General features: G+C 43.9%; 1 protein-coding gene across 1 annotated transcript in view; it reads left to right on the forward strand.

Moving 5' to 3' along the window:
* DNAH9 (dynein axonemal heavy chain 9) overlaps positions 1-26,742 on the forward strand; it is a 1,435,662-nt gene that overhangs the window by 497,355 nt on the left and 911,565 nt on the right. The window contains exons 28-30 of the mRNA XM_086930591.1: positions 14,349-14,453; positions 21,596-21,753; positions 23,917-24,055. Of these exons, the coding sequence (XP_086786717.1) occupies positions 14,349-14,453; positions 21,596-21,753; positions 23,917-24,055 (402 nt within the window). The remainder of the gene's footprint in view (positions 1-14,348; positions 14,454-21,595; positions 21,754-23,916; positions 24,056-26,742) is intronic.

Genomic DNA, 26,742 nt, shown 5'->3' on the forward strand with positions numbered 1-26,742 from the left:
ATTAACTATGTAGACATGTTTGAAAGTTAAAAAGTATCCTTTATTCTTGTTGACTCTCAGTACCTCAACAAAAGCTGGTATATCTACTTTAAAGTGAGTATGTTTTATTTATTGTCATGCAAAACTTTTGAGTTGTACCTGTTCATTAACATGTAGATATGTATGTATGTAAGTTGTTTTTCTAAAGTGAAACCTAGTCAAAAGACAGGAGAGTGCTGTAAAGGGTCAAAGATAGGCATAGAGTCAACGAGTGACAGGAGAATTGGTGGTTTTTGGACTCTGTACATTGTGATGTAGTGTTCTGTATCTCTTCCCTAAATTGAAGTAATGTTGGGGTGGTCCTGATGGATACAAGGATGTTGTTCTAGATCCTCGGAACATAGATGAAAAATGTGTGCTGCCTTGCTTTCTTTTTTACATTGCTTAGAATGCAGCCTGATGGTGTCTGGCTGTTGGTGTGCCGAGAGCCACCAGAGATAGTAAACATGTCGGCAAGATAAGGAGAGTGGAGGCTGGTTGGAATGTCCTTGCAACTTGGTTTTACGATGGTGAGGGCAGGCAAAGGAAGACAATGGAGTTTTATCAGGATAGGCACCTCCACCCATACTTGTCTGCTTGAAAGTCATTTCAAAGATTGTATGTAACCTTTATTGGATTACTTGTTTCCAGATGTGTTTTACAACATGGACTAAACAATTGTATTAGTTTTTGAGGCCACACAGATCTGTGCAGAAGAATGCTGTGTAGTCTGGATAGTCAGTGCATTAAATCACTTTTTATTTTTACTGAATTTATTGTATATCATGTTATTGAATAGTATGTTTTGTTTTATTTTGTCTATTGACATTGAGTAAAAGGGGTATTTCTATTGTTATCTAGTGTGCTGTCCTTGTTTTCCGTGTTAGCTGGGCTGTAATGTCACAGAATGGAATGTGTTTAATGTTCTATAGAGATCTGAGGTGCGGGAAATTGGACGCTAGAATGGCTGCCGATAGAAAATGCCAGCCTGTGGTGGGTTGTTTTGCGTACATTAGTTTGTAAACTTGAAAGTTGGTATTTTTATAGAACCAGCTGCCTAGTTGTCGATAAGTGCTCCTATTTGACATGGTCACCTGCACTTTTTGCCTGGTATCTGATGCATTTTTGAAAGAAGTGCACTTGGTTCCTGGTATTCAGGTCCCCAGTGCTGGATGTCTTTCCCTAAAACTGTACAATTGTTCCACAAATAGGCAATAACTGTAGTACCCCTTGTAAGTCTCTAGTAAATGGTACCCCTGGTACTATGGGGAAGGAGGCTAAAGAGGATCTCTAAGGGCTGCAGCATGTATTTTGCCACCCTAAGGGACTCGTCAGCACCCACATGCAGACTGACATTGCAGGCTGCATGCCAAGGTACCCAGAAACGTGAAGACATGACATGGCATACCACCTCTAAGCCATACCTGCAGACACTGCATGCAGTATAGTTAGGTCACCCCTACAGCAGTCCTTATAGTCCTAAGGAAGGGTGCACTACACTACATGTGTAGACCTGTGATATCTAAGTCACTTCTTGGATATTAAAAGTGAGCAGGGAAGCTATTTTGAGTACATGTATGGATACTGGAGTTTATGAGTTCTTCAGCTACACGAGGGCTTCACTGAAACTAGAGATGTTTGGTATGAAACATCTCCAATTAATGTAACCACATTGAATCCAGAGATGGATTTATTATTGCATTCAGCCAGAGGGCACCTTAGAGGTGTCCCCTGAAAACCTGGTCACTACTAGTGGGCTGGCCTTCCACCTAATAAAGGTTTCTGCTCTCTGGGAGCCGAAACAATGCCTGCTCCGTCCAGAGGTGTTGTCACCACTTCCAAGCAGGAGGGCTAAGTGATCAGCATATCCAGGTAAGAGGCTTCAAAGCTCCATTCCACCTTTGATATGCGACCCCAGGCTCCCCCAGACAGGGGAAATGCCACCTACTGCCAGGGCCTATTTGGCACCAGGAGAGGCAGGAAAATTAGCTAGTCAGGAGGAGTGTTCCCTTTTGAAGCAAGCAAAGCCTGTGAGAGTTCAATCTGGACTCCTACTGTACCAAGACTGAGCAGCCAATGACGGACATCAGCACCACAGAGACCCACTCCCAGAGTAGCCGAGCAGTCCTGATTTTTGCACCCTCAACCGGTGAGACAGACAGCCGCAAGGTTCAAGGGTCCACCGAGCCCAGTCAACCTTTATGCTCTGCACACAAGTGCCCCAGCCAGGGTAACGACAAACCAACTGTGCTCCATTGTGCCCCAGGCTCTTGTGACCTGAGCTCCCCATTGGGAGCTCACAGACTTGTCCCCAAATCCCACTCTGCAGCCTGTTTCTATGTGGCCCTGCTTCTCTTTACTAGTGTAGCACACACAGCTCCCCAACCGACCAGCACCTCTACACCCGGACGCCCCAGAGCAGGTAACAAGAAACTGCTGGTGGTACATTGGACCCTGGCCCCCCAAGACCCTAAGTCCCAAAACAGACCCCCAGAAACTGCCCATAAAATACCTGTTTGCTACCTGTGCCCTTTCTCCCATAGAAAGCATTGTGCATAAAGACGCATTTAAAGTAACAGTTTTACTTGCCCGCAAAATTCAGTATTTAAAAAAATACTTGCTAGCAAAGTTCTTGGTATCAAAATATACATAAAAATTACTTCTTTTTTTAAATTGGTCTCAGATTTATTCTTGAGTGTGTGTCGCATTTATTGCCTCTGGTAGTACAACACATGCTTAGCACTACCCTTCGATAAACCTAACTGCTCACCCACACTACCACAAAAGAGAACATTTGGGTTGTCACTTGTGCTTCTGTAAATCAATTGGGGTGTGCCTCGATTCTTTACAGAGTGTAACTCATTTTGGTACATTATATAAAGAGTCAGCTTCCTGCACTAGTCACTTTGTAAATTATTTACCTATAACAGGTAGAGACCAGTGATAAAAGTAATGTGATCTGGGAGCTGCCATAGCAACTTAAGAAGATAAACCTTCACCAGGGTCAGAGGTGCTGAAGAGTTCATTCCCCTTTAAACCATTACAAGCTCAGATCTTGTTTCATGTATCCTTTACCCAACTAAAGTGGTGCTTCGTTTACGGTGTGCATGGAGCGCAAATGGAATTTTCAAGCAATTGTTTTCCCCATAATATGATTCCTTTCATGAAGTTCCCGTCTTGCATTGGTTTTGCCTTCATACTCACTGCTTGACAGCACCAAGGCATGTGATAACAGGATACTTAGGCATTACCTTTGTTTAACTTGGCATGGTGATAGTTGACAAAGTTTTTGGATCAAATCTAAGGTAGGGTACGGCTGTTGCCTTTAAATCTATTAGTGTCAATCTGTGATGTCTATACGGCTAAAAATTACATATGGAAAGCGATGTGTCTGTAGCTCACAGACAGCTCTGATGTCCATGCTATATCTGCCTGTTGCAGGTATGTCCTCTATTATTGTTAAGCTGATAGAGTGATTTCTTTGCATTGTAGGTTAGGAATGTTGGATTATATATGGATTATATCAGAAGCTAAAAGTCAAATAGGTTGAACTGAAAAAATAAATCTCCTTTGCATGACAAATTCACTCAGATGTCAAGAAGAGTGTTAACTAATAAATATGACACTGCCGTTGCATAAAATACACAGGTGTCCAAAACCCTTATGCTTTTGAACAACAACAAAAAATGGCTGCCATGAAAAGTCCACATTTCATATGAATTATAAAAATAATGCATTTATCTCTTTTCGTTCATTTCTCTTTCGATATTTGTAAAATAACCTAAAAAACTATAAATGCAGATTCATTTATTATGACTAATTTGATTATTTCCTTTATTAGTTCAAACTCCTTTTGACTTTCTCTTTTGCATCTTGTAGTCCATTGGCAATTGGGCAGACTATGGAGAGGCAACACAGGGTAGTATTAGAATGGTATATGTTTACTTTGTTTGCACTCACTGCCTGAGTTTGCCCCCACCCATCTGTTGAACACCTGTTTTGCTCACATAGCACCAAAGGATAAGCCATAGTCAACAAGAACTCCTACTCTATACTACCGTTAGAAAAATTGCATATAAGCCTTAGTTATATGAGACCTGCAACTTGGCCCTACTGTTCAATATTCTTAATATCTGTTTACTCTCCCATACCTCAAGAACTTAAGCAGGTCTTGAAAACTTAAAAGTCAAAAGCAAGTTTACCTAACAAGACAAAACATAAGAAGAAAAGTGTCACAACGGAGAAGGAAATAAAAAAATAAAAGGATTTAAAATATGTGTGGTTAAGGAAAACTAAAAGCCCCATTCAAATAGGGTGTACCAGTCTATAGAACTTAGGAAACATGTAAAAGAGCTACCTATCCCTATTCCTTGACTAAGGGGATCTAACTTTGTTTTCTGTTCATTTGGTAAGAGTGATTGCTTCTTTTGGGAGCGTTTACCACCCTGATTGCCTCCAAAGTTGATTCAGCTTCTGTAAACACTATTAGAACATTGGAATGTTGAGCACTCCATTGAGTACAATGGAGTGTTCCAGGGTTCTACTAGATAGTAGAAGCCTGTAGAGCAACATTCCAATGTTTGTTTCATTTCACAGCTGTTGCTGTGAACAAAGGCCTCTGGGAGCCTCTCAGAGCCCGAGATTTAAACCCCCTTAGGCTCCAAGAGGCCTTCATTTTTACAAATTAGAACACTCTGCCCTCTAGGGGCAGAATGTTATAATAGCCTTAGAGCCCTCCGTAGCGGGCTCTACCAGCCATTAAAGACCCACTCCCTTGTTAAACTCTGGAGCGGGCATTTGATGGACGGTAGAGCCCACTAGTGAGTGCTCGTAGGATATATTAAAGTCAATTTCTTTACTTGCACTAAGTCTGAATAGCCAGTGTTCATTGATACCTGATCTTCCTCAGTCTCCATTCCCCTCAATTTAACCTTCTAAACCAATGGATGAGTCTGGTGCTATATTTCCATAACTCTTTTTGTCAAAACTAGAACCCAATAAATGAAAGCAAACATTCTACACTATTGAAACTGAACCCAAACTGAGTGCCATTGGAATGCCTGCTGACAAATATATTAAACTCCAATTATTGTATTAATTTAGTGGACCATCTCACGTCAGTGATTTTCTAACTAATCCGACCCAGACCCTCTATGGCATGTAAAACTGGTGCAACAATTGCATTCTCCACCGCAAATCTTTTCAAGAAAAAACAGCTAAGTCCACACTAGATACAAGAAGTCCAGCAAACTTGACCTGGCATTAAACAAAAATGCACTCTTAAACTCAATACAAAATATTCTTCATGTAATAAATATTCCTGGATACCCTAGCATTCAAATGTTTATCTTGCTTGGGCTTGCAGTGCCCCATTTAATGTAACTTTCCAATCATCTGTCTTGTTTTACTTAACCATAATTAAGGAGGAATAGAAGGACAAACTTTGGAGACGATGTCCCAAGACTTTAGGAAAATGACTACTAATACCAGGGGCTGATTACGATGTATGGTGGATCGCCACCACCCGCATGGCAGTGGCAATCATCCCTACGCTGCCCGCCACCCATTTCCCCCGCCATATTAGTATGGCGGGGGAGACCGTGGCAGACAGAAAAACTGTCCACCGACAAGTCGACCGGGCGGAAAAGGGGCTAGATATGGTGGTGGTGTGTAGTGATGAAGGTCCACTCAGAAAGAATGTAATACAGGATGTTATATTCAGGTAGATAACAAGTAGTAAAGTTCATAACATCATGTAGATATGTAGTCGATCAGAGCTCACCGGGAGCTGCCTGTCAGCTGCTCAGCCCATGACCAACTGTCACTGCCAACATTCCGAGGCATCATCAGATTCTAACATTCTAATGAGTCAGAGCACAGGCACTGGCTGAGCAGGGGTGGCAAAACACCTTACAATATATATGCAGGATACTACACGGTGTCTACTAGACACCGCCATCCATATAAGCATGGGTGCGGAAAGCAGCCTTTCCGTGGCGGTGATGCCGCCACGGAAAGGCATGCAGATTTTGCTGTTGGGGCAGTTGTGGGCCTCCAGGTTATTGAGGAGGTAGGGGATACGCATGGGGGTACCTATGGTACCCCCTACATTGTCATGGACAAGGTGGCAGGCACAGCGCGGTGCCTGTCACCTTGTGCATGACAATGCACACAGTGCATTCCCAGCATTGTGGCGGGCGGTTCTGTGAGCACCGCTCGCCACAATGCTGACATAGAGGATGCCACCGCCATGGTGGCATCCTAATTGCAGGTGCGGGACCGCTGCATCACTGGCGGCTAGTCCCAGCTCCACTAGGGTGGCGGGCGAACGAAAGTCCACCCGCCATCCTAATCGGCCACTAGGTCTTCAGTTTCCCAGCTCCTCAAAGATGTACATCCTTTAATTTGCCTACTGTTTCTGCTGTGGCCAGAGAATCAGAGTGGGACACAAATAACTAATGCCTAAACTCTTCTGAAAGAAGTCTAGCTTAGACTGGACAACAATCAACTTCACACTGCCTAAAGATCATTTGTTCGAAAAAGGGGCAGGTAATCATCTGCAGAAAAAATTTAGAGAGGCCATGCAGAATAGGAGTGGGTGGTTATACAGACCAGAACAGTTTTTCTCAGTACAACGTATATTCCACCCATGTTCCTAATACTGTGGAAGGTGCAAGTTAGGTCTTGCATATTGAACGTCTTTATATAGCTTCGATCCCTTGTCAAAACATTACAGAAGTTACTAATGTGATCTGTCTCAGTCTAATTTTGGCATTGCTTATGTCGGACTCTAACTTTGGTGCAGCAATGGCTGGGAAATTCCTTTTTTATAGGCTGATTGTCCAGAGCCCTTAAGCCTAACGTCTTTGCGTATCTTACACTCCCATTGGTCAGTTCCGGTTGGCCTTGCTTCCTCTGCTGGGGCATGGACTAATTACTGATTGTTTCAGCTTGACTGCTGTCCTTCCGCTAATCGTAATGTCGTTGAAGTACTACTTTTATTTTTTCTTCTTCCCTGTCGTGTTTGTTGAAGCTCTTGCCATTTAAGTTTTAGTATGCCACACCAACTTCAAAGAAGCCCTTGTCGCCTTTGAAATGGATGTTTTGTTGTGACAGCAGATGTTATCTGCTTTTATTGTGACAGCAGATGATAACTGCTTCCAAATGTATTTTCGCTGAGACATGGGTGCAATTGCTTTATTTATGTAAAAAAATGTTTTGCCAAATGTCATACTTTTTTGCTTTTTCACTGATGGGGAGATTAACTGATTTCCTCAGAATCATAGCGGTGTTGTGCTGAGTTCTAGCAAGCAATTGACAAAGCCAATAGGTATCACCTTTAAGATTATTGGCTCTGCCTATTTTTTCATGCTGTTCAGCACGGACATTGCCGACTTTGACAATGATTTGTAGCTGTGCTGTATAGCAGCATGGCTAATAATAAAAAAGGACTATGATGCATCCAGCGCTAATAAACTGTTAAAAAAAATGTATTAGCCCTGGCTGTGTCATAGTGTTTTGTTATATTAAATTGTAATTTACACTGCAAAACATCCATGTTACAGTACAGCATGGCTGCAAAACATTGCCAAAGCCAATAGCCCTCATAGGTGGACCTATTGGCTTTGCCAGTGCTTGTGTTTTTTAAAGACATGTTTCTATGCTCCATGTGGAACAATTGATAATGTATTGGCAGTCTCACTATTGATGCACCAATCAGTCCAGACCCCCAAGAAGCCTCTATACACCTGTGTCATCCATTATAGGCTGACCTTTAATGGCATGGAGGATACTTTCCTTGAGGGCATATCACCTGCTTGGGAAATCTCACCAAATTTGTTAAGGGCCATTCTCTAATATTCTGGAGCATGGGTGAGAATGAAGCTAGCAATAAAGTAGTCGGTATCTGATTGTTGTATACCTTAACACAGGCCTGAAGCAGTGGTGTGTTTAAGCACCCTCTGACCTGCTGATGTGTGTGTTTCCCCTTAGATTGGACCTGCAGAACAAGTTACTTTCCTTCGGTAACAATATATCTGTAAGAGACTTACATTAGTTATGGATCCCTACCTTACAATTACCCGCAGGAGTCAGACTGGATCTGGAGACATTTTTTCATAGCAGTACCCTTGCACTTCGGTAGGTTACGTTGGTTGACTCTGCGTCCCTCGTCAAGATAGCCACAATGACGTCGCAGTATCTACTTAGACGCCGCCCTTGCACACTGACGTCAGTTCTTTACGCGACATTCCACGCCAGAAGTGCAGAGCCTTGCAAGACACTGACCACTGGTCCATAAAAATAGGGCCATGAAAGGGAGTCCCTTTAGCTGGAAGTCAGTTTGCAGAACGGGGAGGATGGGTGGGCGGTAAGAAATCCATAACTAATTTATGTCTCTTACAGATATATCGTTACCAAAGGTAAGTAACTTGTTCATCTGAAATAGACAATGAGTTATGGATTCCTTACTTTAGCATAGATACCCCAGCAATACCATCCCCGGAGATGGGTCTGGCAACCAAGTTCACACCGGGAATTATGGGAGAACCAAACGGCCAAAGAAGCCATCTCTCCTGACTTGGGTATCCAGGCAATAATGTCTAGTGAACATGTGCAGCGATGCCCACGTGGCTGCCTGGCAGATGTCATTGAGTGGGAACCTGTGTCCCAAAGCAGTAGTGGCTGCTGTCGCCGTGGTGGAATGGGCGCGCAATCCTACTGGAGGTTCCTTCTTTGCCAAGGAATAGCATATTTTGATGCAAAGAACGACCCACCTAGAGATGGTCCATTTCTGCATGGCCTGACTTTTTTTGGTGCACACTTAGCCAGATCCAAATAAAAGGATATCGCACGGTTTGGACCCAGGCGGTGAAGTCTTTCTTCCTCGTTAGAATAATGAGGGGGCAGGAAAAAGGTGGGCAAAGTGATGGTCTGTCCTATATGGAAAGCGGTAACCACTTTGGGGAGAAAAGAAGGCCAAGTTCTAAGAACAATCTTGTCCGTATTAACAGCAAGGAAAGAAGGCTTAGAAGAAAGAGCCTGAAGCTCACTCACCCTACGAGCAGAGGTGATGGCAATCAGAAAGGCAGTTTTCAGAGTTAAAAGTCTGAGAGGGCAATTATGTAAGGGCTCTAAGGAAGCACATATCAGTAAGTCAGAGCCAGATTCAAGTCCCATTGGGGCATTACAAAAGGAATAGGAGTAAAGAGATGAGTAATGCCCTTTAGAAACCTATTTACAATAGGGGACTTGAAAAGCGAAGGTTGATCTGGAACGCGAAGGAAGGACAAACCAGACTAAAGATAGCCTTTAAGGGTACCCAGAGAAGATCCCTGCTGGGCCAAAGAAAGAAGAAAGAGGAGATCCTCTGAAAGAGGGGCAGAAAGGGGATCCACAGCATTTGCTGTGCACCATGCCACAAATGTGTTCCATCTGCAGGAGTATACCATTTTAGTGGAGGGACGCCTGGCTGCCAAAATGACATTACAGACTTTGGGAGGAAGGTCAAAAGCTGTCAACTGTTGCCGTTCAATCTCGACAGGAGGTGGGGGTACAGATTGAGGACCGTCCCTTGCTGCTGCAACAGAAGATCCTCCTGAAGAGGCTGTCTGAGCGGAGGATCGATGGCCATGTACAAGAGCCCGGATGCCAGAGTATTTGTGCCCAAACCGGAGCCAAAAGAATGACTTGGGCCTGGTCGCGCTTGATCTTCTTCAGCACTTCGGGTATAGGCTGAAAAGCATATAGAAGACCCCAACTCCACTCTCGATGAAAAGCATCGACGAGCGAGTACCGCCCTGGATATTCCAATGGGCAGAATTGCTGACATTGCGCTTTCTCTTCGTTGGCCTACAGATCTAACCGAGGTTCATCCCGCTGCTGAAAGCGTCCTTGCACCACCTCCGAGTGAAGACGCCATTCGTGATCCACCATGCACCGACAGCTGAGTTTGTCCTTGGCATTCAGTGAACCTGCCAGGTATTGAACTACCAGGCACATGCCGTGATGTTCCAGCCATCTCTAGAGGCGAAGACCCTCTTGACATAGGGTTCGCGACCCCAGCCCGCCCTGTTTGTTGCAGTACCATATGGCGGTGGTGTTGTTCTTGAACACCTGCACTACTCTTCCCTTGACAGAAGGAAGGAATGCTTTCAGTGCAAGACAGATCGCCCGGAGCTCCTGAAGGTTGATGTGGAGCTCGGACTCCGCCAGAGACCATAGACCTCTGATCTCTGCCTCCCCCATGTGGCCATCCCATCCCAGGAGTGACGCATCTGTCACCACTGTGAACTTTGGTTGGAGAAGGGAAAGGGATATGCCATCGACCCAATCCTGGTTCGATAGCCACCACTGCAGAATCCTCTGATGATGGCTTCAGGTCCCACTGCAGAGCCCGCATGTGCCACCTGGCATGATCTACCAGCAGGATGCAGGAGGCCATGAGGTCCAATAGCCTCAGGGTCATTCTCACCGAAACCCGGGACAGAGGCTGAAACATCGGATTCATAGCCCGAATATCCAGACTCGCTGTTCAGGAGGATAAGCCTGAAACTGCGCTGTATCCAAAACCGCTCTGATGAAGAGGAGCTTCTGAGAGGGAATCAGGTGGGACTTCGGCACATTGATTGTGAACCCCAGCGAATGCAGAAGGTCTGCCATAGTCTGGAGGTGGAAGACGACATTCTGGGGCGAACCCACCTTCAACAGCCAGTCGTCGAGATAGGGGAAAACTGGAACCCCTGATCTGCGCAGATGAGCTGCGATAACACCCCCATCACTTTGCAGGAGCACCGGAGGGGCACTGGTAAGGCCAAAGGGGAGTACAGTAAACTGAAAATACTTGTGGCATACCGTGAACCATAGGTAGCGCCGGTGGGCAGGCAGGACGGGTATGTGAAAATAAGCATTCTGCAAGTCCAACGCCACCATCCGGTCTCCAGGGTTGAAGGAAGATAGACCCTGTTGACATTCCTGAGATCCAAAATAGGATTCCCTTCTTCGGCACCAGAAAGTAGTGGGAATAACAACCACAACCTACTTCTGAGGTAAGATCTTGCTTGATAGCTCACTTGGCCAATAAAGCCATAACTTCCTGGCGGAGAAGGGCCAAGTGATCTTCAACATGCAATGGAATTGTGGTGGCATGGGTGGAGGGGTAGTCTCGAAGGGGTGGGAGTGGCCCCTTTAGACTATCTGCAAAACTCACCTGTCCGACATGATGGTTTGCCAGCGGGGAGCTGATAGCAGATCCTGCGCCCACTGGTAACTGGTGGCCCTGAAAGGTTGGACTAGGAGAGTTTGGAGGCTGCTGCAGAGGGAGCACTGGTGGACTGGCCTGTCCCATGTTCCCGGCCGCGCAGAGTCTGAGTAGACACGAAAGGGGCACATGACAGACTGCCTCAGACTGCATGAGGCAAGATGTAGTCGCGAGGCCCAAGGACCTGGCCGTAGCCTTAGAATCCTTGCAAGCACATGGTCTGCCTTGTCGCCAAACAAGCAACGACCATCACAGGGCATGTCCAAAAGTGTAGATTGCACATCACTCAAGAAGCCAGTGGATTTCAGCCAGGTGTAGCGTCTCAGGGCTACTGAAGTTGAAATAGTCCTGCTTAGCGAGTCGGCCGTCACCAGCCCACAGCGAATGGCAAACTTTGCTGCTTGTCTCCCTTCGCCAACTGCATGTGAGAGTGTGGGCTGGGCCTCCACCGTTCACTGTGCCAGCACCTGCTTAACCATATCCCACACGGATTGGGTGTAACAGCCCAAGAGACATGCAATGTTCACCAGCTGCAGTCCTAAGCAGGCGGAAGAAAACATCTTCTTCCCAAGGTGTTCCAGCTTCTTGGATTCCCTATCTGGGGGAGCAGTAGGGAACAAGCCTTTGGAACTAGAGGCTTGGACTACCAAGCTCTCAGGGGTAGGATGTTGGGAGAGGAAAATGGGGTTGCCGGGAGCTGGGCGGTCGCACCGGGCAATCATCCTATCCACAGGAGCCCCTGTGCTGGGCTTGGACCAAGTGACCAGAAGGATGTCCATGAGGGCCTCATTGAATGGCAGTAGGGGCTGCGAAGAGGCTGCTGCTGGCTGATGCCCCTCAGTCAGGAGGTTAGTCCTGACTGCCACCGTAGGAAGCTCAAGGCCCAAGGCCTCAGCCACCCTACACAACACCACTGCGTAGTAAGCTCCCTCCTCCATAGCCACGGTAGGGGGAGAAAGCATGCCAAGGTCAAGGGAGATGTCCAGACCACTGGCATCACCCAACTCCTCTTTCCAGTCTGGATCTTGGAGTTGGTCTGCAAGAGGGTCACCAGACCCCTCCCAGTCCTCCTCACCCTCTCCTGGCTACCACTCAGGATGCTAGGGAGCGCCAGGATAGAAAATTGGCACAAAAGTGCAGATTGACGCTGGCACCCGCATTGACAGGCTCACTATCTAGGTCAAGGGGGAGGCTGGGGTCGATGCCGGCTGGGGAACTGACCTGCGTCTGAGGCGGCAGCGGTGTAGTCAATAGATTTGGTGCCGGAGGAGGTGTAGTCAGGTTGGCCAGCGCTGATCTGGATCCAGGCCTGGATCCTTTGGGGAGCTGTGGCGCCGGGACTGAAGAACCCCCAACCGAGTCCACGGGGCCTGAAGGCGTGCCGGTGGAGTTGGGCTGCCCAAATATTGAGTGGAGAGCTTCGTAAAATGTACAAAGTTGGGCAGGGGTCGCTCCGTCTCCCGGGAAGTGGGGAAAATCAGAGCCGACCCAGCAGGCTCCGCGGATGGAGCTGAAGGACGACGACCATCTTCAACCTGCGTCTCATCTGATGATGGACAGGGAGAAGGTGGAGAGCGACGGTGCTTCTTTGCCTTCTTCTTTTGCTTCGACTTACCCGAAGACGAAGCCTTCAACGAGGAGTTGTGGGGATGGCTGCACAACCGGTCCCACGACTTCCCTCTCACCGGGTCCTTGAGCGGCGTGAAGCTGACTGCCGGGCCTCCAGAAGCTTTTGGGACAGCAACCGCAAAGACTTCGGGCCATGGCCCGACAGTCGGAGCACTACTTTGGGTCGTGGTCATGCTCCAGACACCAGAGGCACACTAGGTGTGGGTCCATCACCGACATCAGCTTGTGGCAGGAACCACAAGGCCTGAAGCTGGTCCAATGATGTGACAACCCTGTGCACAAGGAGTCAAACGACTTGAAAAGAAGTTGACAAAATGTGGAAAAAACATTTAGCCAAAAAGTGACTAGGGTAATGCTCTCTCCAGATCTGCGCTGGCTGGCACGTAAAAAGAAAGAACTGACATCAAAGCGCTGGGGCGGCGTACAAGTAGATACCGCAACGTCATCCCGGCGTTCACGACGCCGACGACGGATGCAGAGTCGTTTGACGCCACCTACCGACACTCAAGTGTACTGCTACGGAAAAGAAATTCCGGATCCAGTCTGACGCCTGTGGGAAATTCTAAGGTAAGGAATACATAACTAATAGTCTCTTTCAGATGTTTATTTAGGTGGTCCAGTACGTAGATACATTGTTACATGTCCAGTATGTATATAAATTGTTACATCTTACTGAAACTTTGTTTTATTAGGATTTGTCATCTTAGTGTTTGGTTTGTGAAGAATTAGTCTCCCATTTTTATTATCTTCTGTTGTGAATTAATTTGAATAATTATGGACTTTTTGAATTAGAGGGTTAATTATTTATATTTATTATATTTCATAAAGAAATGTAACTGTTGTTTTGTGACTGTTTCATATAGATTTCAACTGATCTCTAGTAATTTATTCAGTCAAATTTCTAGGCCTGGCATGTTTTTCCAACATACCAGGCCTGGAAATTTGACTGAGTTGGTGTACTTGTTTTGTCATTTCCTTTAATGGGCACTCCTGGACTGTGCCTGTGAGACATCAGCATTACTCCTACCATTTAGTCAGATGGTTGTTTTGTATGCTATCAGTGGCTTCGCGCTTCACGGTATCATTCATTGTTGACTGTCTTTGGTCTTTTGGCAGAGTTTGATTCAGTTGAACATTTTATCCCAGCACAAAACCTGGATAAGATTGCCGCTGTGCCCCTCAGTTTGTTGCGTTTATGTCCTTACAGTGTATCTGGAAACCATTATAACAAGGCTTGAAAACACAAGCAAACACTGTACGTTTTTCATTTGCTGCCATTGTGAGTTCCTGTGGACTTTGTTTCTCTTTTATTTCTGCTTTCATTAGCATACGCATGTGAAGTTCCCATATTAATGGAAAATGTTCTGATTCTCTAAAATAGCTGTTGACAGCTGCTTAGATAATTTTGTGTTGATTTAATGTGGTTTTCATTATCCTGTTTCAGTCATGCGGGAACATTTACAAAGGGCTGTCGCAGACTGGCGCCTGGGGCTGCTTCGATGAGTTCAACCGGATCTCCGTGGAAGTGCTGTCGGTAGTAGCCGTGCAGGTAAGTGCCAGCATGCCAGTCAAAGAATGCCAGTGACGTCCAGTGCTTCATAGACAGCACAAACGAGGTACAAAAGCAGACCCACTCTTGAGTGTCAAGCGTGTCGATGCTGCAGTAATTGAATCAAAGAGCCTGGCTTCTCAGTATAACCATCTTTGCTTCTCAATATATTTTTCCTGTTCAAACATCTTGAAAGAAAATAACAGCAAATAATAACATAAAAGTGTCTGCTAACACAAATTCATCACTTGCTGTTTAATATTTCTTTTTTTAGGTCTTGCTTGAAGACAGCTTTATTAGTCTGTGAAGAGCTATTGTCATCACGCAACACACGCCAAACATTTACAACATACACATACATAAATATACAAGAAAGGGAATTTTTTGGATAGCCACTCTCTGCTATTGCATACTGTTGCCTGCTGGCTTTAGACATTGTCTCCCAGGTCTGTCCATTTGTGCTTGTATCAGCCCATCGAATGTCTCAAATTTGAACAACCAAGTGGTGCTTCTTATGTTTACACAAGAACAAAGTTTGGCTTGCCCACCCCCTTTTGTCCCATCCTAGTCGTTGGGGTGTGGGGCTCCCCCGCCTGTTCCCCAGATCTCCCCTTATGAGTTTTGATGTGAAAGCTGTCATCCTGTAAAATCTACTACAAAACCTTTAATAGAAGAACGTGCCATCAAAATGTTAATACCAGGGCCACAATTATGTAGATGAAAGCAAAATAAACAATTGCAAAACCAATAGGTCTGGCTTTAAATGAATGTATACGGTAACATCAAGCTACAATTAAATAGCATGGGGATAGACATTTATTTGGGTGGAAGCAGAGAACTGTAGAATAGCTTAAACGGTCAGTTGACAGTTGCACTGTCAAGCCAGGCCTAAAAATCCATGTAATTTAATGACTACCTTTCTCCTATCTGAGCTCCTGCCAGAGAAAAACAACATAAATGATCTAGTTATCTAAGACATTCCAATATTATCTAAAGCAGTGGTTCCCAAACTGTTGACTCATAAGGACCCCCATTGAGTCACTACTGGAAGCTGGGGACCCCCAAGCAATTTGCACCATTTAAATTTCAAATATTTACACAGTCAGCCGCAAACTAAATACACAAAGAAGTGCACACCGAACAAATACTCAAATACTCAAAAATCGAAGATTTTATATTGAAAGAAATTTGCAAAAATCACAACATTTTAATGGGAAGGTTGGTGCTGCATCTTGGCGACTAACTTTTCAATGTTAGGTTTTATTTTGTGGTATGAGGCTCCTACTCCTGACGTGGCCAGACTGGAAACCCAAAGCAGCCCGGCAAATGTTGTCAGACCAGTCCCCATACGGTGCACACCAAGTGCAGTGAGTGAGCCTGACCACTACAAAGGGGGCTTTATGGGGCCCCTCCTCCCAAGAACATCAGGGTAAAATGGTACATTTTACAACACATTTGTCATTCTATATTGAATTGTATTAGCTTTCAGAGTATAGTAAATTATGACCTTACTATCCACCAGGATATGACAATCTTTGTTGGGGCTCTTAAATGATTCCCTCACTATTACCCTCTAACTGTGCCTCTTATCTCTCCATAGCCCCTCTGCCAAGTGTATTTCATTTGTATAGCACCTCTCACACCAGTGTAGGGTGTTATAGCGTTTTTCACCAAATACTTAAAGAAACAAAGAATCATACATGTGTAAATCAGTGTATAGAGAATGTTACATAAGGTAAAGAGGACTTCAAGGTGTATGATTCACACGTCATACATACTGGTAGGCTTTCCCTAATAGTGCTTGATCTGGAGAAGTACTCAGGATTCAGAACATAACACAGTGTTTAGCATGGACTTGTAAAATAAAAATGTATTTATACCCAAACAAACCTTTTTTAGAAGCATCAGGAGAATAAAAGACTGGGAAAAAAACATAACGTATTAACTTGTACCATGCAGTTTGCATGCAGCTCTTTGATGGCAGTTCATAGCACACTATACTAGATTACGATTGTAACTCATGAACTTCACAGTGCCAACAGGATCTCAATGACAAAAGCAGTTAACCACTGAGCTATGCACAGAAAATATTGTTTTTGAATGGTACACGTTCTTTGCAGCAGGCATATTCACCCACTGCACTACCTTAGATGACTCAAAGCTGTCCCTGAAGAAAACTCCCCTCTCTCTCCAGGAAGTACATTAATCACCAGGGTTATCTTGACACTTTTATTGTTGCCAGAAACCTGCTGTTTATACAATAAACTTTGCAGTGCTTTTAAAACTGCTGCCTGCGAACCCCCTGGGAATGTGTCACGGGCCCATGGGGGTCCACGGACCCCAGTTTGGGAACCACTGATCTAAAGCATTCCAGTGGTATATGTGTGCCCCTAAAGGTTCAAGCTTAGGCAGTGGATAAACAAAGTACTTAAATCTGCATGGAAGGCAAGCACTTTTTTGTGGAAGCACACAACTTCTGCCCAATCAATGCATATAATATTGGCTCCCAACATGTGGGAGGAGCCAATGCTCCTCTCCAATGATGCTTACATAATTATCGGGTAACAGCTACACTGTCAAGCCAGTACACAAAAATAGTTAGCAGTAGCAGATGAGTGTATTGGGGGAAATGTAAGCCCAGCGCTCAACTCGAGCCAGTGCTTTTCAATACTCAGCACCAACTCTTAATTGTCAACACAACTGCCACATGGGGGTGCTGTTTGTGCAGTTTAGAGAGGAGCAGAACAACTGTTCTTTGTTAATTCAATATACATTAGTCTCATACCTGCTGCACAAGCCATTCTTATAGATTTGGGGGCTTCAAACAGTCTGAAATGTCACACTTGTAGGAGTGCTGGTAGTGGCAATGGGAGGTGCAAGCTGCTGTGGCCTCCCTGACGAGGACCCTCTCACTTATTTTGTTACAACTGTTAAGTATTCAAGCAGACCTTCGTGCCCACCCCTGGCAAGAAAGGCTTATAATGAAAGAGTGTCAGGTTAGCAGACAACACAAGCCACTAACCTTCGTGAACAAAACCAGCAGGGGCGATGATAGTTGTCCCCACTCCCCCTGCGACGACTCACAGAAGGATGAGGCAATAACTCCCCTGCAAGACTGCACACAGAGGAAAGGGGAAATGGATACAACAATAAACCATCATGGATCGCCACGAGAAGGCCTTTCTGGTCCTTATTTCTTACTACGAAGTACACCTTGTAGTAGGAGACCCTGTGTTAGAGAGAGAGAGAAATCAGAAGGGTGAATTAACATGCAATAAGCCTATGCGTAAGCAGTATACATAATTTTCATGTACCGATACTCGTACCTCACATGTATTCCACTCCACTGAGCCTTGCAGGGAAGGGATAGCAGCAGAAATGGTATCACACTAAATCAAATCAGGCAACCAGCAGGCAAATAAGGAGTAACCTACTCCAGAGGAAAGGTTGTGACACAGCCAAGGGATGAGCAAGCTATAACATGGAACAGGCAAGACCGGGCTGGCGCTTTTCAGTGTAGTATTCCTGCTCCTCCTCTTACTCCACAGGAGAAAGTGGCTGAAGGAGGCAATCCCGCTTGTTTAATTCCAGTTCCTGTCCCTCAATGGTTCTCTGAAATAACTGCCCCCTTGATAAAGGGTAAGCGTTCAGCATCGCAGCTCTCCATGCTTACTAACGTGATGAATATAGGGCTGAGGATAGAGCTGCACCGCAACACTCCGTGCTGGCAAAATGCGTCAATAGTATACTATACGATAAATAAAAATGCACTTGCTCGCAGTGCAGCACTCCGTGTGTGCGAGCTCGACAAGTGCGGTGTTGAAGAAGCGCGTACAGCACCGCAGCACTTCTTGCGGGTGAACGTGTGGTCTTTGTCTAGGTCCACTCCGTCCACCAGCTAGCGGAAGACTTACTGTTTTGACCCAGAAGCCGGCATCAGGGAAATGCGGGCAGAAGTTGAAGTTTTCAGGAAGGCGCAAACTGAGCACAGAGCAACTGGGCTCTAGGAGCCGCACACGCTGAAGGCAGAAGATGGGAGAGCGTGCAGCCAGGAAATCTTCAGGCTACTCTTCCGTGAGAACACAAAGTCCAAATTTGCCAGGAAGGTACTAATTAGGCAACACTTGAACAGTGTCTTGGCAGTTTGACAAGCACCTGCCCACTTACTGAGGAGTAATTTAAATACTCAGGCTCCGCCCCAGCACAGGTCTTCCCGATAGTCAGGAATGGTGGCATCTCGGTGTTGTTGTCTACCCCCAGGTAGTAAGCGGGTATGCCATTATTCTGCACTCATATTCCATTCACACGTGAATATACTAAAGGGGCTAGTGTAGGAGGGGTATGTGTATGTGTTTGGTGTGAATGGGAGTGCAGCCTAATCGTGACAACCATGACAAAGAGCGAGATTTCCTGCATGGTAGCTTTAAAAACCAGAAATTCCTATAACACCATGAATTAAAATATAACAAATTAGCGCTCAATATGTTTAGTGTCTTTTTCGTTATCGTTTTTTCATTGGCTTTGTGGGGAATCAGACAAAAGGTTTTCTTTGAAATCCACACATTAACTCCTAAAAAGTAAATGTCTCATTCAATTGCAATCTCTTGTCACAGTGATTTTATGAATACTGAATCTAGAAACTGTATAATATTATTGTGAGCAAGGAAACACAGCAAGGGCTTAATTACAAATCTGGGGATCCAAGGACCGCTAGACTCATGGAGGTGCGGTGGTGGCCGTCACCCGCCTGTCCTAACACAATTAGGGCAGTTGGACTGATATTGTCCCACTGGTGCCGCCAGGGAACCGCCATTCCCTGGCAATATTACGGCGGTCACGGGGCATCAATATGACATGACTGGCACAGTGCCTCCAAACATATTAGGAGTTTGCTTTCCCTCATGGTTTTAGTGGCGGGTCCTCCTCCATGAAACCCTGGCCGAGAGGAGCCAAAGGGGTACCTACAAGGCCCCCTTGCGTTTCTATACCCTCGGCTGCATGCAAGGGGGCACAACATGTGCTGCCCTGTGTGCATGCACCACAGCTCCGGCAAGACATGGACTTTCCAGTCTGTGCAGTGCAGGAACTGTTTTTGACGTTCCCATTGCATTTCCTAATTTTAGAGGCACAGCTGTGGAACTCCAAAATCAAGCCTGCCAGACAGGAGGAAACTCCTAATCTGGCGTGCGGCCTGACCATGGCTGTGACGATGCGGCAGCGGGAAGGATCCGGCACCACACCACCAAAGTCATAATCAAGCCCTTAATGTTTTATTGCCTGCTGCTTTTATGATGGAAGTAAAATGATGACCGCTATGTATATATTGACACATATTCCACAAATATGATTGACACCAAAAAAGAACAAATTAATTGCAGTGCCTAATTTGAGCTGGTGGTTGCCGGTGGGGGCCACTGGCACTCATTTTTGGGGACCTGCACTTATTTTACTGCATCAGACATTTCCAGATAACAAATGAGGGAAAACTCAAAAAGTAGAAAGAAAAAAGAAGAGAAAGATGGAAAAATCACTCAATAGTAGAAAACAGGATCCTTCAAGAGTCAAATTTGGGAGGTGGGTTTCTGGTAGTGGAATAAAAAGGCAAGCGGTGGACTGAAAACTACAAGCCCTTGGTAATAAGTGAGTGCAGCAGGCTTCTGAGGACAGCTTTGGGCACCGGCACTCATGAGAAGCAAAATCAAATGATGGCAACAAAAACACATGCCATATAAAATTTCCAAATTGTGCACTCATACAAATTATCTAAGACTATAACTATCAATTTATCCTAAAATAAATGAAAACTAAGTTTACATTAATTATGACGCAGAAGGACAACATGAAGGATGGGGACCCCAAATGGAAATAAAAACAACACTGAGCATATCATGAAACAGAAAAAAGTAGAAGCCTGTATTGCACCTTGGAGAAAGGTCATAAACTGCAGTTTAAAATGGGGGCATGGTGATGAACAGGCAATCTCAAGAGTTCACTAGTGGTACCTAAATGCCACCACAGCCACATCCATCCATGTGCACAAGCCACTCAGTTGTGGATATCAGTGTACACCGCATGACCGTTTGCTGACTGTTGTCTTGTGAGGATGGAAATGTGCATGTAGACTCAGATCTTAGACCACCAGGACTAACACAAATGGAAACTGACTTCCTCGGTCCTCTAGTGAGTATCCAACTCGAATCCATCGGGGTTTGGCAAGATTCGGGACTCCCCTTGGTAACTCTTCCTTCTTGGCTGGTGCACATTTCTGATGTGCACGTCTTCGCACCAAGGTAATTGTAACTTTCTCTATAGTTTGTTTAACTCTTAAAACTGCAGGGGTCACTCTAATATATATCCTAAAATATGTAGAAATCCTGCTGGCAGAATGAAAATATATGTTGTGGTGGTGTCCATTCATTAAGTCCTGTTGTATTGGATGTCCTGAGTATGCTCCTGGGAAAATACATTTGTCAGAATCTAAAAGTGGCCATGATAGATTAATTTTTACATATATTCTTTATTGATTTCACATAACAAACATGGCAGTAGTAACAAGGCATGAACATTTATGACAAATCCATTTGGCTATGATAGATTCTAACAGTAGAAAATGTATTCCCCTACAAAACTATTAAAAGGTTCATGCTCACCACTTGTTATTTTAGGCTACTAGCTTAAGGTGACTCGATCTCTCATTGTTCACAAGGTGACAACTCTAAAATCTCAAGGGCTGCAAAAATCAAATATTAACGCTTCTTGGGAAACTCCAAATTTCTGTCTTAACTTTCTGTTATGGTGTTCTCTCTCCTTTCTGATATATCAAATTCATGCAGAATTGCCACTAGGCTGAAGGGAAGGATCCATACCACAGCTACTGGTCCAGGGGAAAACAAAGTCCTATATTATATGGATTGTGTTAATTGTATATGGACCATTATTTTGACAACATTTCTAGTCAGGGATTACTTGGTTCTCTTGCATAATCTTTACTCTATATGCTACTCATGTGTTATTCCAAGTTACAAAATGTTTTTTTTGCATTATTTTATATTTGTAACTCATGTGTAAGTCTACCTTACTTCTATTTATCCACATTATGCATTCTGTTCATTGACTAAAATAGAGATGTTTTGTGGTTCTAGGTAAAAAGCATACAGGATGCCATAAGAGACAAAAAGAAGCGCTTTAATTTCCTTGGAGAAGATATTAACCTTATTCCCACCGTTGGCATCTTCATTACAATGAACCCTGGGTATGCCGGACGGACTGAGCTGCCTGAAAACCTCAAAGCTCTTTTCAGGTACATTTATGACTGCTTGGGACATGAGATTCCAAAGAGCTCTTGCACTATGGATTATAGTACACTCAAAACATTTTGCACAAAGATGTGCCCCTCTTTTCAATATCCTATTGAAATTATTAAAGTTTGACCTCTGTTGGGCTGATTACAAACAGGATGGATAATTCAGACCCCTGCATAAAACACCTGTTTGTGCAGGGGTTGGACTTATGAGTAGTGCGAAGTTAACTACACCCAGTAATTACTGTGATAAAGACTAAAATGCCCAGAAAATAACAGGGCATTAAGATGTCGGTGCTTTATCCAGAAGAGATGGTTTTGCCACAGTCATCAAAGCAACTGAAACACTTCTCCAAATCCAGCAGGGAAACTAATTACCAATACTCCCTCCACCTACCACATGTTGTATTGGCTTGAAAATGAGTAGGTAAATATCACTGTTGTGTCAAATCTTTGCAGCATGTTCTGGGGATGAAATCAGAGGCTGCAACATCACTACATGAATTTATTACATGTTACCTTGCCCTAATCTGGCCTGAGAATGTAAATCAGATTTGTCCTAGGAGGCCATTAATGAAAATACACTACTTCTGTGACAAAGTACTGAATGCATTATAAGAGAGATATACGATCTACCATTAATCTAGGTTGGGACACACTACTCCCCTAGCAATTCGAAGACTTCCAATCTCTCGTGACATTCCTAAACAAATCTGATCCCTGTTTTCTGATGGATATTGTAATCAAATGAAAATTTAACCATCAACAAATAGCATTAACTGCTTGGAAAGTATATAGGGCACTACATTGCTATCGAAAAAGAGGAGTAAGGTCAATTGAAGATGAGAGGATATCTATGAGTAGCAGCTACCAAGTGGGTTCCATGTGGGGCAAGTACTGATTTATATTCTTATTTATATTCTTCCCTACAGCAACATTTATTTGTGACTGTACACTTACTCGAATTGCTTGTTAGGACAGTAAATTAAATAAGCTATTGCTTATGAATTGACACTCCTATTTAGCCATCAGATCCTCATTGACTGATACCTGTGAGCCAATTCATCATTAATAATTGTGACTATAAATCCATGTGTCCAAAATGGATATCCCTCTCGTTTTGCTAGAGGAGTGATGAAACGGCAAGCATACAACCAACTCTTTAGAGAAAAAATAAATGACTCCAGGAATTTGGAAGGAGGACATGCCCTAGCAAGGCATGTTCACAGGGTCAATAAAGGAGCGCATCTTCTCAGATATCAAAGGTTTCACAGGGTTAAAAGCTGCAAAGTTCTATAATATTGCTAAAGTAGTGGGGAGGATCAGCACTTAGGTGAGTACTGTCCCCTCCACCAAGAAGACTATGACAGATAGTTCAATATAAAGTCTTTACACCAAAGTTCTTGATGATGTCCAAGGACCAATGTTTTCCATTTAAGATTAACTGAAGATTCAAAAATAATATTTAGCTGAACCCATCAAACCAGAAGTCAGCACTCTTCCATAATCAGGAACTGAAAATGTGAAATTCAGGCAAGCAAGCCTTATCTTTCACAAAGACTGGATGAATAATGGTAGTAGGGAGTAAATAATTAATTTTGTGAATACATCCACTTAAATTTTGTTCTAGGAGACTCCGATGTAACCCTTCATGAAATGTAAAGGAGAGGGTTACATTCATGCCCTCGTGAAAGGTTTGATGTAGTTCTCTGACCTGCCTTAAATTAGCAGATACATGTTGGCCACTGAGATGACCTCCATTACCACATATTCATTGAGATCTGACTGTAATATTAGACTATTTGCGTAATAGTCTAGCCATACTAGCCTGCCTCTGGTCATAGCTTTTTCCTACTACAACTTTATGTAGCCCTCTCTAATCCTGCTGACATACCGCGTTCATAAATGTTTTCTTTGTAAACTATTTATTGTGTTCTGCATATAATTAAGTCTCTTTTGGTCTGAAATTTCTCACCTCTCTTCTAAATCAATATTTTTGCAAAAATGAAGTTTCTCTTTGAATGTATTATATTAGTTCAAGAACAGGTGTCTAAGGCATATAAATAATACAAATACAACTTTTTACTGTCAGATTGTTTATTTGCCGAATGGTACATACTGTCTGCACATTGCCATTTAGTAGATTTTGTATTGCTTTTCCAGACCATGTGCCATGGTGGTACCAGATTTTGAGCTCATCTGTGAAATCATGTTGGTTGCGGAAGGATTCATTGAAGCTCGACTATTAGCCAGAAAGTTTATTACCCTCTATCAGTTATGCAAAGAGCTCCTATCCAAGCAGGTAAGTGTAAGCATAAAGTTGTACAAAGAGTTCTTATACATACAGGTAAGTATGAGACATTTCAGCTTGGGCAAATGTGCTGTGATATATCCTATGGATTTATATTTTGGCGGACGAAATGTCCATCACCATTATGATGGCGCTCATCCGCCAAGGTCTAAATGAGACCCTTAGTCTTTTTTCTGGAAGTCAAAATCTTTCAGCAGGGTAAGGCAACATGCTGTATCCAAGGAAGTCTTCATAAAGTTAGTTAGGCATTGGATGATGTACTGCTGAAGCCATTGGTTTTGGCGGCAAAAGCTTCAAGCAGGAGAAATTCAAATTTCACACCCAGACACTTTTGGAGCTTTCATCCGGTCAAGATTTTTACCTTTGAGCTCAGTCTCTTTTATTGGAGCTTTGAATCTTTCAGCTGGTCAAGGCTGTGTCTGTATACAGTGTGGAGTTCCATGAGGCTGGAAACCTTCTTACTGAGGGTCTGCTGAATCGAATTTTCTACTGGGAAGATTCACCCAATAGGAGAAACTGGGTTTCCTAGCCTAGTGAGGTTGGATCTTGGTTGGATAGGCTGAAGTGGTTTGTCCAAGTCCTCGGGAGATCTGAAAGTACAAAAACATTTTTTAAGTCCTTGCTTTTCAGGGGTGGTATGAGAAGTTCAATTAGACACAGCCAAGAGTCCTAGGACCTCAGGAACAGCACTCGGGGGTCAAGACTCACTTCAGGAGCGGCCACCAGCATGGTGCAGGTCAGGTCCAGTTGATACCGGTTAGCTGGGAAATTCAGGAAAATTCCTCTTGCAGCTTTTGGTTGCCATGTAGCCACACAAGAGGTCATTCAACTAAAACTTTGAGTCTACTTCGATTTTTGTGGGTACACAAGGGAGCAGGTCCAGTGTCACAAACAGCAGATCCAATCCTCTTCTGTTTTTCTTCAGATCCAAAAAGTGTTCTGAGGAGGGTAGCAGGGGTTTTTACCTTCATATCTGACACTAGATTGTGGGTGGAGTGAATCCTGGCCCCACCCTAAGCAAAGGGGATAAACTTCCCTGGGGCAACCCTGTCCACTTATGCAGCAGTTCCTGTTTTCCCTACTATAAACCAATGTGACCCTCATTCCTAAAATCCAAAAAGGGTAAACTCTTCTCTTCTACAGAGCATTTGTACCCATACAGAGGTGTGGGCATGGCAATGAGCACTCTCCTCCGCTGTGGTCATTTCAGACCAGTTCTGTGAACAGTTTCCCCCCCACTGGGATTGGTGCCTACCTGACTGGGAGTACAAAAGGTAGGACATTTTTTAGGTGTCATCTAACATTTGCTTGTGACACCTCAACTGGTCTTTTCCTACCAGGTCAAGTGAAAGCATCACCCTAAACCCAAGCCATCGTTTTTGCTCTTAGAGCTGTTTTCACTCCCCATCAGGGTTATTCAGCCACCGGGCTACTGCTGGAGAGCAAATGCAGATTAGCCCCTTGGAGCTTCAGAAAGGGAAATGTAACTTTCTACAAGTTACTTTTCCTTAATATTTATTAGAAATTAAACTTCACAACTACTTTTTTTTTAAATAGATATTAACGTGTGTTTCATTTCTAACTGGTCTAGCTCTAATCCAGAGTTAGAGAATTAATATTTGATCTAGCTTTCCATTATTTCCTACGGGCCATTCATAATCTCGTTTCAGTGAAAATTGATTTTGGGTACTGGTCACTGTAAGGATACGTTAAAATTACATATCCTTCTTTAAAATACCATGCACTCCGACTAATGGGCTGCAAGGCCCACTTATGTGTACATTTTTTATATTTGAAAGGAAGGTTTTCTCTTATTAAAAAGAGGTAATTTAACAGGTTGCATTATAGGATTTATACTACAGTAGTAAGGCTACACAGGGTATGCCTGATGTCATGATGTCATGTTTGCCCTGCCAGTGCAGTGGATGGCACAACAGTTGCTGCAGTCCATGACTGCTATATAACATCCAGGCCATTGGTGCACTTTCTCAACCATATACTGGGGATTTATATGCAAGTTAAAAATATCAATTAGTAAAAAGCCAATTCCACCATGTTTAAAGGGGAGTACAGGCACTGTAGTTCCGGTTAGCAGGGCTAATGTGCAGAGAGTTTTAAAACAAGCTAAGCAGACAGGGGAACATTATGGGGGGATGTCACATAAAAGATAGTAATTTCCTTCAAATAGTATTTTTCAAATGGTATCTAAGGGCAGATATAATCAGGAAGTGCAGCTGCCAAAGACAGTGGAATTCAGAATAGCACTTCATCTCAAAGGTGGTGTTTATCTAGATTAGAGGCATTGTAACTGCAAGAGACCAAAACATGTTGATATATATCATCAAATGAACATGGAAAATATATTTTTTCCACTGAGTTTAGCATTTTTTTCTGAATAATTTAGAAGTATTTCAGAGAGTCAGTGTGTTATTTAGCAATAAAAGCAAAGCTTTAAAACACCTACATTTTATAAATGTGCCTAAATTTATTGGAATGATTTTGTTCCTGTGTATGCATAATTTCTGATTATTAACTATAAATGATGACACTCATAGAGCTAAATAATCAGATTTAGTGATCTGGCACTAGCAAAAATCATCAGTGGCAGCTATGCAGCCTTTCCTTTTGAAATTGCTGGAAAATTATATAACAGACCCCCATGAGCCCCCGGATTAGCT

This window comes from Lissotriton vulgaris, chromosome 7, assembly GCF_964263255.1.
Source record: "Lissotriton vulgaris chromosome 7, aLisVul1.2, whole genome shotgun sequence".
Taxonomy (NCBI): domain Eukaryota; kingdom Metazoa; phylum Chordata; class Amphibia; order Caudata; family Salamandridae; genus Lissotriton; species Lissotriton vulgaris.